Below are 15,591 nucleotides of genomic sequence, written 5' to 3' on the forward strand. Positions count from 1 at the left end.
TCGGCAGATATATGGCTTGTGAAATATGGATCTGATATTTACTTTGGTGACTGTGGGGCGTAAGAAACGGTCATAATTTATGTTTATGCTCAATACTCCCTTTGGGGTTATTAAAGTCGGGGGCCTGCTGCGGGGCAGTAGCCAAACCCACGCGACACAGATACAGGAAACTGAGTCTCAATTGGCCGTCTCCCTTCAGAACCGACTCTGACTGAACCCTGCTCATGTTGGAAAAAACAACAAAAAAATATCCCGGCCTTTTATCATGTAGTATGTGTTTGCTGGTCAAGCCTTGAACCCTCCCGGTTTACAAATGTGGCTTCCTGTACGTATCTGCATTAGCAGTGTTTATACACACGTGTGTGTGTGTGTGTGTGTGAGATGAGCGGCTGCTGAGTGAGGGTCAGCTCTGAAACACCATCCAGCTTACAGTACACATGTTACAAGTGTTTCCCACTCGGCATCCTTGGGAGGGCAGCTCTGATTGGTTTGCTGAAATTGCGAGCACATTGCCGGTAAACATGCAGCGAGACGTGGCCTCGCGGCGGTCTGCTCTCCGTTTGCGCCTCGTTGGAACAAATCAAATGTGAAGCGCTGTCGAATCAAAGCGGGACCGCCAGACACGATACACACATTGTAACACACAACACACAGCTAAAGACACTTATAAAGTCTTGCACGTGCAAATGAGCCGTCTGTGAAAACACCAGGGGATTGATGCACTTCTTCTCCCTGATCCTGTCTTCATTGATCCTCCCTGCATCCTTCCTGTGCACCCCTTTTTGTTTCATATTCAAATGAGGTGAATCAAAACAATTAAACTCGACTGAGGCATCAAGACATTTACTGAACTGTCTCATGACTGATGCTTCGGTTCAGGTTCAAACAACAGGAATTACTGTACACTACACAAAAAGTTAGCATCCGTTCACTGATTCTTTGTAACGTCTTCCTTTGCTCCCCCATCCCTGGAGAGGATAATTATCTCCACCAGAGAGTCATCTAACCAAACAACAAAATGTGTGTGTGTGTGTGTGTGTGTGTGTGTGTGTGTGTGTGTGCCTGTGAGGGGGGAACCAGTAGCATGTGTGGTCAATTCCAGATATTTCCAGCACAGCCTGACCCGGGGCAACCTCACACTGAGCCTGGATCCTGTCTGAGTCATGTGGGAGCACGTTGTTTCACGTGCGGGCGCATGCAGGAGGAGGATGAATGTGAGCGATTATGATCGAAAGCTATCCTTCTGAGACGAGGACGGCTCCGCTCTCGCCCAGTTCAAGGGGAAACACCTGACTGGGATCGCGCATACGTCGACATCTGCTCTTTCAACCACAACGCTGCAGTCAGACGGCGTAATGTAATAGAGATACGACAGGTTGTGATCCCGTTCTGTGAAACATCCGGTTGATAAAATCACATTAAGTTGTGAAATGTAATGCAATTTCTGATAGATAAATACACAAAGTGAAGCTGAATCTATTTAAATATTTATTTAACCTTTGGAAACAATACTACATCTGCTGCTGTTCTTCCTTCTTGCTCTTCTCCACAGGGAGATCAGAGGTCAGCGCAGTACATACTCTCTATGTTGAGGGACGGTTTCTCTTTACCCGCTACATCAACCCGCCTCTCCTCCTGCGCCAGACAGGAATCATATTTACCGTACGAGCTCAAAAAAAAACACGACTGCTGCCGCCATCTGGAATGAGCGGAGGGGTGGGTGGACGTCGGTGGTGGTGTGCGGCTGCGTTGCGTGTTTGCACAGAGGGCCTGCATTGTGTCGTGTGATTCCAGGTGGACGGAGAGGCTGAGGCTCTCTTCCGCCAACAGCAGGAAGGGATTGGGTGTGGGTGTGGGCGCTCCCCCCGCGAGTCATCATCAATAACACCTACGGTTCGGCCCGGAGCTCCATTTTTTGTGTGTACATGCACAGTATGTGCTCTTGATTGTATGCATGTGGAGAGAAGACGGACTATATGTCAAGAGTGTGTGTCCGCAGCATCTGGCCCGCTGGGCTCGGGGAGCTGAACTCTGAAGGATGTCCTGCGCCTACGCATGCTCTCCTCGAAGAACCTCACAGGGATTACACGGTTGCACACACTCAAAAGCCCACTCCATGCTTTGATTCACTGCTGTAGTATTTGGGTAGGATGTGAGCCACACCCTTGGGTCAACAACCTTAGCTTAAAGCTGTTCATATGGATATCATATCAGTCTAAAAATAGACAACCAAGCCCTGCGAGAGGCCAATACACAGGACGTTACACAGGAGGGTGTGTTGTTCTAGTGATATCAGTGGCCCACGGTAGAAAACAATTACACTGCTCATCATGTGCCCACACAGCTACTTTGATCAGTGTGTATGTGTGTGTGTGTGCTTTAATGTGTGTGTGCTCGTCTTGCTGCTGTACAGCATTTCCCCCTGAAAACAGTATTCAACGTGAAACGAATGCTTTTAAAATAGTAAAGGAGCGTGTTAGCGTGTTAGCGTGTTAGCGTGTTAGCGTGAGCGCACGGGGCGGCATGTGTTGAACAATGTGTGTTTGAGTGTGCATGATCCCCACCCGGTCCATTGAGGAAATCTTTGATCTGGAGGCAGAGCAGAGGCGGAGGGATGCCCGTTTTAATGTCCGACGCTCCTGCTACCGTCTGCAGCCAAAACACGTTGTAGTCCAGCGACTCTGGCAGAGTCTTTCCTGGGTCTGGATGAAGGATGAGGAGATAGAGAAAGAGAAAAGGTAGAGAACAGGTCTGATAAGAGATGGCCTCAAAATATTCAACATTTAAATATCATATTTGCTCGTCTGATAGTCTTCCTTTGAGAGTATAAAGGTGTTCAATCCCTGTACTTTAAATAGGGTCTATATGTAAAGATCTAAATCCCACCCTTTACTCTAAACAGACCCCTTTTGTACCATTCCCCCGCCCGATCTCTCTTACCTAGGCACTTGTAGTCAGTGGCCACTCCTCTTAAGGCCACGTCGAACACAGAAAGCTCCATCCTCTGCTTGCGGTGGTGGCAGCTGAGCAGGGCCGAGGGTTGCATCACCTGGATGTAGAGAAGGGGTTCCAGCACCTGGTCACCAACCCCTCTCCTCCCCGGCTGCCTTACTATGGTTACACCCAGCGCTTGGCGGGCCGAGGAGCGGATGGGAGTCGGCAGGCCGCCCAGGGACAGCAGGCTGCCCTTCGGCAGCGGAGAGGCCGGCCGGGAGTTGTTGCTGTTGAGGATGTCTTCGGCGGTGAGGCCGGCGAGCGAATCCTGGGCGGCTGGAGGTGGGTCTGGAGCGGGGGAGGCTGAGACCGGAGGAGACTCGGGCAGGACCTCAGTCTGGTTGAGGGCACTCTTTCCCACCTATGGTAGATGCAGAGATTAGTTTAGTGTCAAACCTCACCTTCCACAAAATGCACCGCACTTATTCAAGGCATTGATTCAACAAGATGCTGGGAACATACAGTTGTGGTCAAAAGTTTACATACACTTGTAAAGAACATAATGTCATGGCTCTCTTGAGTTTCCCCGTTATTTCTACAACTCTGATTTTTCTCTGATAGAGTGATTGGAACAGATACTTCTTTGTCACAAAAAACATTCATGAAGTTTGGTTCTTTCATGACTTTATTATGGGTTAACAGAAAAAGTGATCAAATCTGCTGGGTCAAAAATATACATACAGCAGTGCTAATATTTGGTTACATGTCCCTTGGCCATTTTCACTTCAATTAGGCTCTTTTGGTAGCCATCCACAAGCTTCTGGCAAGCTTCTCGTTGAATCTTTGACCACTCCTCTTGACAGAATTGGTGCAGTTCAGTTAAATTTGATGGCTTTCTGACATGGACTTGTTTCTTCAGCATTGTCCACATGTTCTCAATGGGATTTAAGTCAGGACTTTGGGAAAGCCATTCTAAAACCCTAATTCTAGCCTGATTTAGCCATTCCATTACCACTTTTGATGTGTGTTTGGGGTCATTGTCCTGTTGGAACACCCAACTGCGCCCAAGACCCAACCTTCGGGCTGATGATTTTAGGTTATCTTGAAGAATTTGAAGGTAATCCTCCTTCTTCATTATCCCATTTACTCTCTGTAAAGCACCAGTTCCATTGGAAGCAAAACAGCCCCACAGCATAATACTACCACCACCGTGCTTGACGGTAGGCATGGTGTTCTTGGGGTTAAAGGCCTCACCTTTTCTCCTCCAAACATATTGCTGGGCATTGTGGCCAAACAGCTCGATTTTTGTTTCGTCTGACCACAGAACTTTCCTCCAGAAGGTCTTATTTTTGTCCATGTGATCAGCAGCAAACTTCAGTCGAGCCTTAAGGTGCCGCTTTTGGAGCAAGGGCTTCCTTCTTGCACGGCAGCCTCTCAGTCCATGGAGATGCAAAACACGCTTGACTGTGGACACTGACACCTGTGTTCCAGCAGCTTCTAATTCTTGGCAGATCTGCTTTTTGGTGGTTCTCGGTTGACTCTTCACCCTCCTGACCAATTTTCTCTCAGCAGCAGGTGATAGCTTGCGTTTTCTTCCTGATCGTGGCAGTGACAAAACAGTGCCATGCACTTTATTCTTACAAACAATTGTTTGCACTGTTGCTCTTGGGACCTGCAGCTGCTTTGAAATGGCTCCAAGTGACTTTCCTGACTTGTTCAAGTCAATGATTCGCTTTTTCAGATCCATGCTGAGCTCCTTTGACTTTCCCATTGTAGCGTTTGTGGGCGTTTGTATCCAATGAGCCCTATTTAAATGGCCTCAGAGAAGTCACCAGTTGTAGTCACTCATAATCACTCACAAGAAGTTAAGAGGCCATGCTATGAAGCTCATTTCATTGACACAACTTTCTAAGTCACCAAAATTGCTAATTCATGTTGCTGTATGTATATTTTTGACCCAGCAGATTTTGTCACTTTTTCTGTTAACCCATAATAAAGTCATGAAAGAACCAAACTTCATGAATGTTTTTTGTGACAAAGAAGTATCTGTTCCAATCACTCTATCAGAGAAAAATCAGAGTTGTAGAAATAACTGGAAACTCAAGAGAGCCATGACATTATGTTCTTTACAAGTGTATGTAAACTTTTGACCACAACTGTAACTAATGTTTCGGTCCACCGTAACTCACCAGCGTCAGTTTACACAGATCTTATCCACACACATCCACTGAACTAGCTGTTTACCATAACATGATGTGCCAATGATGTGAGCAAATAGACATTCTTATTACCAAGAATGAAAACCTGAGAGTTTTAAATGCCTGTGACAAGTGTGTGTTTGTGGGACAGTGTTGAGTCGGTGCCCAGAAGTCTTTCACTTACACATCAGCCTGGATCAAATTACCCCTGAAATGAGTGCAAAAAGCAGCTCTAATACACATTATACATATACATTTGAAGTCTTTCGTCGGCTAGATGGGCAGCGACAGACTGAATGGACGAACCGTACAGCAAAAGCATAAAACACGTCATTGTGTTGGATTAAATTTAGTTCTATGAATGTGGACTGCATGAAATTCCTCTCATAAACCACATAAAGTAATTTAAAATTGCAAAGTTGATTTGAAAACTGTGCAATATGATTCCTTTGTACTTCTACACCACTGCAATGCTCACATATATGACACATATTGCTATTGTGTAAAACATATGCACATTTGGAAAACACAAATCCAGGAAGTGACACGCGAGAGAGCCTCCATGTCAGGTGCTTGCGGTCTACCTTGTCCCCAGGCTCCCTCTTCTCCGTTGTGCTGGGTGTGTCCGACGAGGGAAGGGCCTTCGGGGCACTGGAGCATGCGTAGGTCATGACGGACAGCCTGCTGGCCGTGAGGAAGACGTCGAAAGGGATGAAGCTGAGGTTCTTGGTGATGGTGGACTTGCGGGAGGGCCGGGCGATGCGGTGGTGGCTGGCCCCGCTCTGCTGCTCTATCTGGACGATGCGGATGTGGGCGCTGTCGCTGCCGAAGCCGCTGTCCTGCCCGGTCCCGCTGTGGCGCGACGAAGAGTCGGCAGATGCCGCGGGGTTGCGCCGGCCGTGCTTCTGCTCGCAGCGACGCACCTGTGCACAGACACGAGAGAGGTATGGCTGTGTTCACAGTTTTCCTGCTTTATGAGCAACTGTTGGTTTTAAAGAACGATGATGAAATTGAAAAAGAAGGTAAAAATGTGTAACTTGCACCAACTTATGTTTGCACTATTCAGTATTCTAAGTGCTGCCCAATGCAGTTTGCACACATCTGCTGTTTTGATTTCTGTTTTTTTCCATCTAGATACAGTTGAACAGACAGAACATGATGTAAGGTGCATACACAAACAGCAGTTATTAAATTATATTAGTAAAAGACAATTTGCAAAAAGTAGAAGTTAAAAAAACTACTAAACAATACCTTCCCCAAATACATGTATTCAGAGGAGATAAAGAAGACTCTAGACATGTGCAAAAGCTTGATTTGCATTAAAACAAAGTGCATTACCTCAAACCAAACCAAGATGCTCTGTTAGAATCGCAGCATCAAATAAAAATAGATGAGAGCATCTTTTTCTGTTTTCTTGTTTAAATCCTGACATTACAAGAGGACACAAACCAAATAACTGGCTTGATTAAAACCATGGACACTTTTACCAAAGAAGGGGATGATCGAATAGCCACAGAGACATTAAAGGCATGCTCCGGGGCTTTTTCCACAGCCTTAAAATCATTTTGCACTTCTTGCAAATATTGGAAATGTCTTTTAAAAAAAGGACTTCCAATCCAACCGTTCCGTACAGCGACTATGGTATTGTGTCTAAAGGGCCCGGGACTTTATGCTCGGCTCCGACTGACGGAGTTCCAGCCGCCGTGGCAATAAAAAGCTTTCAGTGACAGAAGATATAAATCAACCGAGTAGGTTGCTGGGTTTGGAGCGACAATGAAAACAGGCATCTTTACTCTGCTACCAAAGCATGCCATCGTCGAGACTATAAAGAAGCCGCCATTGGCTCCCAGGGGACGAGAACGAGACAAACACATAAAACTACCTACCAAATAATAAATTACTTGACATGTTTATATAGAACTGACGCGTGTGGGCACAAAAAAGAATGGAAAAAACAGAAGCGTTTACATAAATGGGCATGGAATATATTTTTGTCGATGCTGAGAATAAAAACACTTTCTTCTCGGAAAGTAAACAAAAGGCAAAGAGGGCAAACGTTCAAGGTCCTTTCAGTTCATAACTGTGTCAGAGCGATGAAACCCTCTTATAGCTGCAGGTTTGTCAGGTGCATCGTGAAGAGACCCGGGCCTATTAATCATCATCATCTCCACCAACATGTCCGTTATTGAGGCCTTTCCCCTCCCATGTTTCCCATTCATGTTAACGGCTACATCAGTTTCCATCAGCTACTGCTGACTTTTGAAACACGACTGTGATAAATTGAAAATAGAGGAGACATACGAAAAAGAGAGCTTTCGAAAGACCCAGGGTATGTCCCCTCCTATCCCTCCAACCTGCACATGGTTGCTATTACAGCATGGACCCTCAGCCCCCCCCTCTCTCTACATCGCTCCCTCCCACCCGCCCGCTCCATGAGAATTTTAAATGTATATTATTGCTGTGGCGGAGATAGTGTTTCAAGACCTCCAGGCGAATACTAAACCCACTGGCAGCACATTAGACAGAATAGTTGACTTATTAGATATTTCCTATTCTAAACAGTGTCATCAAAGGCTAAGAACAAGAGCCATATAAAACGCTGCGGCATGCCCGCCCGCCTGTTCTGTTCTGTTGGTCCGGGGCTCATGTGTGGGGCTGCTATAGGATCGGCTAATAAGGACAGGATGTGTGCACTTCTTTCCTGCAAAAATGAAAGATTTTCCAAGCAAAGGGGAGGAGAGAGAGACAGAAACAGGGCCCGGGACTCCTCTCCATGTGTGTTGCGTTAAGCGGGTGCTGAGGTAAGGGGCATTTGCAAAAGGTATTCACAAAAAAGGCAAAATGTCCGCTCTGAGGAGCGCACCTCAGAGTCTGAGGGGACAAATAAGCTGCACGGCAGCTGGGGAGAGAGAACGAGCGGCCAGGAGGAGCTGCCAGCTCCGTCTCTCTTCCCAAGCTCAGGCCGTACACATGCATTTACAATTACAGCAAATACCCCGTCTTCTCTTTAACCGCCACTACTAAGAGAGTGCCCCCTAAGCAAATTCTTGGTCTATATTTAGATGTGCTTACAAGTGGAATAACGGATAATGGGGAACACAACTGGAGGGGGCGTAGAGGAAAAGAAACAATGAGAATACAGCATACCACAGCGCACAGTTGTTCCTATAGTTTGAATCAATGCATGCAATCGCAAACATGACGGCGTAAACACACATGAAGACGGTTGCTTTCCAAGGGTTTGATCTCAGCTGCACTTTTAAAAACTGGATTACTTCCTGGAGCCCAGTTGAAAAAGAGAGCAGGTACACACAGAAAACATAAACCGAAGGCTCTGCAGTCTATGCTTTAACCTCTCGCCAATTTATTCATTGACAGGAGGCAATAAATTTAGAATACAAACATGCACTGTAGCTGCGGGGCCTGGTCCCAGCTGAAATCCCCCTTTTCCAACCATTACTTTCTATTATATTATTATATAATGGCTGCACTGAAGCACTGTTTCCAGATCACAACGTAATCTCTCTCTGAACTTCGTGATCATGCAACCACACACACACACACACACACACACACACACACACACACACACACACACACACACACACACACACACACACACACACACACACACACACACACACGCCAATCATGAGGTCATCCCCTCAAGAGTTTCGAGGCAGAACATTCTGGAAAAAATGGAGGATAATCCCCAACGTGTGAAAGCGTGAGTCTCCCAAGTACCGATCATATGGGAATGCATCCGTACCGACCTCTGACATCATATTTCTGTCAGAGTAACCTCGGGGCAGCTCGGCCGGAGGGGGGCTAATGCGCGGAAGCAAATGTCACATCGTCCTAATGCCACCCGTTTACGGTGTTGGCCGGCTGGTCGAAACATGACAGCATCCCTTTTTACATGAGAATACCACATACGCGGCTGATCGTTTCCAGATGAATGAAGAGTGGGCTGCAATTCGGGGTTCAGAGATGAGGGAACATAATAATGTGGATGTTTTAAGATGGTATAGAAGTCCATGACACTTGACAGGAAATAATGTAATACATAAAGTCACGGTAACAAAGGTGACTATTATTCCATTTAACAGCCACACATCGTCATTGAAGTCTAGGTTATAAAATAAAAGCTTCATGAAAAGCACCCAAATAGGGAGCCAAAAAAAAAAGCACAGAAAAAGACATGAATACATGTTCACTGTAGTTTTAGGATGGCTTAAAAGATACATGAATGAACCGCATGAAAAAAGTACAATATGCCACTAAAAACACATGACAGGCTTATGACAACAGTGCATGGATACTGGATGGTGAAATGTCTGTTGGTGACATAATCAAAGTGCTGCTGGGTGGAAAGGTCTGTGGACTGACATCACTAGGAAGTGACAACAGTGCTAATTGTGGCAGAAGGTCCAGCCAGCGCGGTATAAAAAGAACTTCAGTGTTGAGTGAAACAGGTCAGTGATATCGTTTAGAGAATTCTAAGTGGGTTACACATTACAGGCACATTTCTTAACTATATCCCCCCCCCCCCACACACACACACACACACACACACACACACACACACACACACAAAAGAAATGACTTCACATGTATTGTGTTTCCATTTCTGCCTACCCCCCCCCCCATACACACACACACACACACACACACACACACACACACACACACACACACACACACACACACACACACACACACACACACACACACCCCTCAGGTTTCCCAATCATGGCAGTACATACGCCTGTTTAATAACTCGAGCAGATACGACAGTTACTGTTGGGAGAAAACCAGTCACAATGAGCAGCATGTTTCGACCTAAATGAAACCAGTGGCTTTAGTAGTCATAGTAGTCAGGTGAGGTCAGCTTAGGAGCAGAGCGGCTTTTCAATCATTTCACGTTGAAAAATTGCATAATGTATATCACAGTCCCCCCCCCCATGTTCTCTTGTAGCTACAGTTGAATTTCAATTGAAAAACATGGAAGTCATATTACTAAATCTCCCTGATAGGACCATTCAGTTGAGCTGCTAGCCTGCAGGAGGCCTGCGTGGAAATTAACTTCTGTATCTTGACTACATCAGAGTTTACAGGTTGGGCCCCTGCTGTGCTACCCGCTATTGTTTACCGGGGCCATAAAGCTGAAAAGCAGGCCTCTGAGCTTTTGTGCTGACGGAGGAAAACCTCAATGCGGCAATACCTCATCTTAAACCCAAATAATAATAATAATACTTAACCAAATGCCATAAAGGCCGCAAGTCATTCTCTCATTTTCTTGAGGGAAACAGAGAGGGGAAGACATTTATAATATGAAGTCACCGCTCTTTGTGCGCCGTAACAGCGGCCACAAAATGAAAAAAAAAAGAGGCATCAAAGGCGGTCATTTAATACATTCAACTTTGTTCCAATAACAAAGGCAACCTGCTATGCACTTCAACTGAACCACAACAAAGAGGCAGTGATAGGTTGCGACCCCGGAGCTCGCAAATGGATGCCGAGTGCTTCGGAGGGACTGTCAACTGTATTTTAAACACAGTGGGGCCGTCTTTTAACAAGCTCCCTCCACCCGGTGATGCTGGTGGGTGGGTTTGCTCCTGCAGGGTTTAGCAGCACCAGAGACAATGTCCTTCTTCCTTCTCTCCGTAGTCCCTCAATCTGTGCTTTGGGGGGGGGGCAAACATCCGTGTGACAGTAACAATTCATGCGTGTTGACATTCCTGAAACTCTGGGTCAGCTGGAACCCTTTTCCATCCGGTAAGACCTTCTGGAGGAGAAGTGAGGAGTATGACATGGCTGGTCTACACAGAGGAACGCCTGTGAAACACCTAATTTGAAACCCCCCCCCCCCCCCCCCCCCCCAACTAAATAAAAGAAAGATGAACAGACGAGGAAACGTGAATACAGAGATGTTTCCAGCTGCTTTTATGACTTGGAAAAGCCTCAGCCCAGAAACAAAAGATGCAAACTGATAAAAAGGCTGGAGAATGAAAAGATGAAAATTGCGAAAAGGGTGCGTTAATGCGGTCCATCTGGTGGAACTGCTGCGCGCTGCTCAACAAAAACTTGGCTCCGGCAGATGTGGAGACCAAAAGCCTCTGTTTTAGAATTGATTGAACTACAAAACCCGCTCTGCACATGATGTTTGTTTGCTTACAAACAAGGCGGACTAAGAGGCCGTTGCTTAGTAGAGCGGAGCTGGGTCCAGAGCTCTGACACTCGGCAGGCCGCAGCGTTGCGCTCAACACGGGTGGGTTTCGAGACCGAGGCCTTCCCTGCGCTCGCCAAACCCACCATACCGCTCGTAAGCTTTGGCAATGGAGAATGATTTAAAAGGTCTGACAGGAGACGTATTGCTTCAGTCACCCTCGACGGATGCACCAATCTAAACGGAAAAACCCTGATTGGGATCCGCCTATCGAATCCAATGCTCGGGTTAGGGGTGACTGTGAGGACACGCCGAAATTTGCCTTGTACCGCTACAGTAACACTGGCTGTTTGTATAAGCGCAATGTGGTTTATTAGTCAGCGTTCAAGACCATTTCTAGATTAACACCACGAGTGTGTTAGTGAAAACAAACAAAGGGGGGAAAGTGGCTCCACCGTCATGATGCAAGTGTTCAGAAATGATACACAGCCTCTCTCGGCTCATCCCACATAATCTCTTGGCTGGAACCGGATGCTGCCGCGTGGACTTTATCGCCAAATGCGTCCATCACTGACGATAAACAAGATTTATCAGCCATATGGTAAACAAAACGGGGACAGCGGAGACGTTGAAATGCTATGATAGAGTTATCACGGGGGCTAAAGCTCAACGGAGAGATTCTTGGCAGGAAGAATGCGGCTGATGAATGGATGAACGGCCCCTCTACATGAAATACAAAAACATCTAGATTATAACTCCTTGTCTTACATCCCCGGACAACTGTAGCTAGACTGCTAACATTTTATTTGGTGACTGATTAAAGTACGATGAAGGCCAGATGTGGAGAAAGGTGGGATTAGGAGAAATGCTGCACGAAGAGTGAAAGTGAGGCACCCTGGGGTCCCTCATTAATTGCTGTGATCCTGGCCTCTATAGCAGCAGCAGAGTCAACATCAGACTTTCTTTACTTTCTTTCTTTCCATGGGAATGGAGTAGAGAACAACTGGCTCTCATTAGCTGTCACTGTCCCTGTTTGGTTTGATAGATTTGTGCGGGGTAATTTTCTAATCTAATAACCAGGCTCCGGCCAGGAGTCCCTGAGTGAGGTGGGCTTGATGGTGACGGTGGCGTCTGAAAGTTGGGGGTGTGAGGTGTCAGACTGTGGGTGAGCTACTGTGAGAGATGCTGCGGGGAAGCTTGTTAGAGAATGTGTGAGCTCTGCAGCGTCTTTTGTGTTCACAATTTGACTTTAAATGTCTACAGCGTGGATGCAACCGAGCAGCAGGCCTGTACCGAACACCTAGGAGAAAGCTCAGGACACGAGTGCACTCGTCCCATCCACTCGATTTGAAGTGCCTTCCCTTTACGCCACCAGGAGCAACCAAATATGTCTACAAGAAATCCCAAACTCAGCTAAATTATTAAATCGTAGCCTAGAGGGCTGAATTGTATTTGATTGCATTCGATTAAACTCTAAGCACCTCCGATGTTTTTACTCTCTCTTTCTATAGTCTAAGGCTTTTTGATTGTGGTGAAGCCAAAGACAATTCCTCACATTGTGGACAATGAAGTGTCTAACTTATTGTAGGGCTGTGTACAGGGGATACCATACAATATATTGCCATATATTGCCATACTGCAAGCAAGGCAATATATTGAGATTTTCTAAATCTAATTTTAGGAATAAAAGTATAGTAGAAAGAAAACACCAGCATTATGCATAAAAACACGTTAGTGTGCCCATACGCTACTTCCTTTCTGGAGTAGAGCCAAATGATGAATCCCAATACAGCGATCGATTAAAACCACAGCGGATCATCTATGTCCATCTAGTTGGTAAACCGGGCCTCGACCGATTCAGTATGGAAATCTGAATTTATGATCCGCATATTTAACTTGGCACAGGTGTTACACCAGATGCCCTTCCTGACGCAATCCCCCATTCCTGTAAAGGTTTCGGTGGAGGGAGGAAACCGGAGCACCCACAGGAGAACCTTGCAAACACAGAGAGAACATGCAAACTCCACATTGAACCCAGAACCTTCTTGCTGTGGGGTGACACTGCTAACCGCTGGACCGCCATGCCGCCCATTTTTGAGAATTGACCAGACATAGTATCGTGGTACCCAAGTGTATCAATATTTTCTACTCTCCATAACAAGAATTAGTTGTAAGAGCACTGACTCAATGGAAGCCTTCTTTCCCTGCTTCACTGTTTATACGTCGTGGGTTAAGTGCAGCGTGGCAATGCACCACGATTCAGCGGCACGCACGCAGTGAACGCAGTACAGCAGAGAGCCATGCAGCAGAAGGATCATCAGGTTTCAGCCTGGCCCTCGAGATCACTCATCCAAGCTTTTCAACTTAACGTCATTAGCTCTGGCATCATGTTTTCAACAAACAAACAACAAAAGAGACTTCAGACTGCATTGTCTTCAGCGCGGGGCCTCGGTGGTTCGAGCAAAGCAGACGTCTGAGGGACTTAAAAAAAAAGCAGCGGAGATGCCTTTCATTAGGTCATAAAGTGTTCTTCTGAAGCGTCTGCCTGGCGGCGACGGTCTGTGTTCTCTACTTTAGTAATGAGGTCACAGGGGAAACAACGTAGGACCCAAGGTGAGGCGAGGCCGCTTGGGAGCAGGACAGGGTGAGGGGTCTAGGGGGTCAGGCCCAGGTGGTCTGCTGAGGCCTGAGAGCGATGCTGCTGTGGACAGCCCCCCACCCCACACACACACACTCACAGTTAAGAGAGGACACACTAGCAAGCACACAGCAGCCTGTGCGCGCATTCAGAAAAACACGCGTATGAGATTGCATACGAATTCAAAGCGCCGCGTGAAGACAGGAACGGTCCTGGACCCGCCGTCTATTTACAGAGCTGAAATTAGAAGAGGAGGATTGAAGTAATCTTCCTTTAATTTCTCTCTGGATGGGCTCCCAGGGCTGAGTGAGACAAAGGCTCTGATGTGCTGTACGTTAGGTTCTCAGAGGAGAATGACGCAAGACCCCCCCCCCCCCCCCCCCCCCCCCCCCCCCCCACCCACACACACACACACACACACACACACACACACACACACACACACACACACACACACACACACCTTGTCCCCTCATCTGGGTTAGTGGGGAGGGCCTCGATAAGGGGGGGGACAGAGTGGACAAGGCTGGAGGACACATCGGGGCAAAACATTGGACAAAGGGGTCAAGAGGACATTGCAGAAGGAGGAGCAATTCCAGGTGTTTAAGACCTGATCACGAGGCTGCACTGGTGGGATTCAGAAGCACAGTTGAACACGGAGGGAACACCTGTAATACATTAAAGTGCAAAACGAAGTCATCACCACACACGTGAGGGTTTTTTTTCTCCGCTCTGGCTGGAGAGCTGGCAAAATACTGCATCTCAAATGAACACATTATCAAGCTGGTGGACCGTTCCAAGTGTTGGAATGCGTGAGGTGCATGCGATGATTCATCTTCGTCATGCACATCTGAACCACAGGAGCGGCTCCAAAACAGACAAACGGAAACAGGTGAGGCACGGAATGAAGCCCACCTCTTGAATATCCAGAACATCTGAGCGATGTTCTACAGTTGGGCCTCCTATCGCTGCATATCTATCATCGCCTACATTTCATTTGGGTTCACGTGCCTCAATCGGGCTTCAGGGCTGGCTTACACAAGCCTCAAGTACAAAGACATTCAGAGGCAGCACTAGAGGTATGCATAGAAGAACGCTTCTTTAAATATGTATTTAAGAAACAGACAGCAAAAAGCAAACTATACACACCTTCTGCACATGTCCAATATTGATACCCTGTTGGGAAGAGGTTTAAAAAAAACATTATTTGACTTAATGGAATCTCTGAAACTAAAAAATATGTGGTGTATTAATTAGCTGGATCAAGATCAAATCAGCGGACATGCATCTTTTTAGATGTGACGGCCATGAAGCAGGGGACAAGAACATGGAAACAGTCAAATACACCAACGTGGCTATCAACAATAGGACCCATTTTGGACAATTTGGACAAATATTAACCTTTGAGCTGATATTGAAAAGATTTACCCCAAGGATTGGCAATAGACAGGTAATGCTCCTCCATCTCCTACACCACCCTAATCCTCCTCCCTTTTTATTAATTTATTAATTTGTTCATATAATTTAGCTGATTTTTTAAATATGTGTTATATATGAGTTTTTGGTTTGGTTGAGTTTAATTTGTTTATGTAACATGTATAAAACATGTGCAATGGATAATGAAGTGAACAATCGTCTGAAAGATGATGAAA

General features: G+C 46.4%; 1 protein-coding gene across 1 annotated transcript in view; it reads right to left on the reverse strand.

The window, feature by feature from the left end:
* The window catches only part of LOC137891619 (intermembrane lipid transfer protein VPS13B-like), a 333,991-nt gene that overhangs the window by 88,452 nt on the left and 229,948 nt on the right, over positions 1-15,591 (reverse strand). Inside the window, exons 35-37 of the mRNA XM_068736332.1 lie at positions 5,717-6,055; positions 2,941-3,355; positions 2,565-2,702 (exon numbers count right to left, since the gene is read on the reverse strand). Coding sequence (XP_068592433.1) covers positions 2,565-2,702; positions 2,941-3,355; positions 5,717-6,055 — 892 coding nt within the window. The remainder of the gene's footprint in view (positions 1-2,564; positions 2,703-2,940; positions 3,356-5,716; positions 6,056-15,591) is intronic.

This window comes from Cebidichthys violaceus, unplaced genomic scaffold, assembly GCF_023349555.1.
Source record: "Cebidichthys violaceus isolate CVI_PGR_0920_01 unplaced genomic scaffold, fCebVio1.0.p SCAF_7, whole genome shotgun sequence".
In the NCBI taxonomy this organism is placed as follows: Eukaryota; Metazoa; Chordata; class Actinopteri; order Perciformes; family Stichaeidae; genus Cebidichthys; species Cebidichthys violaceus.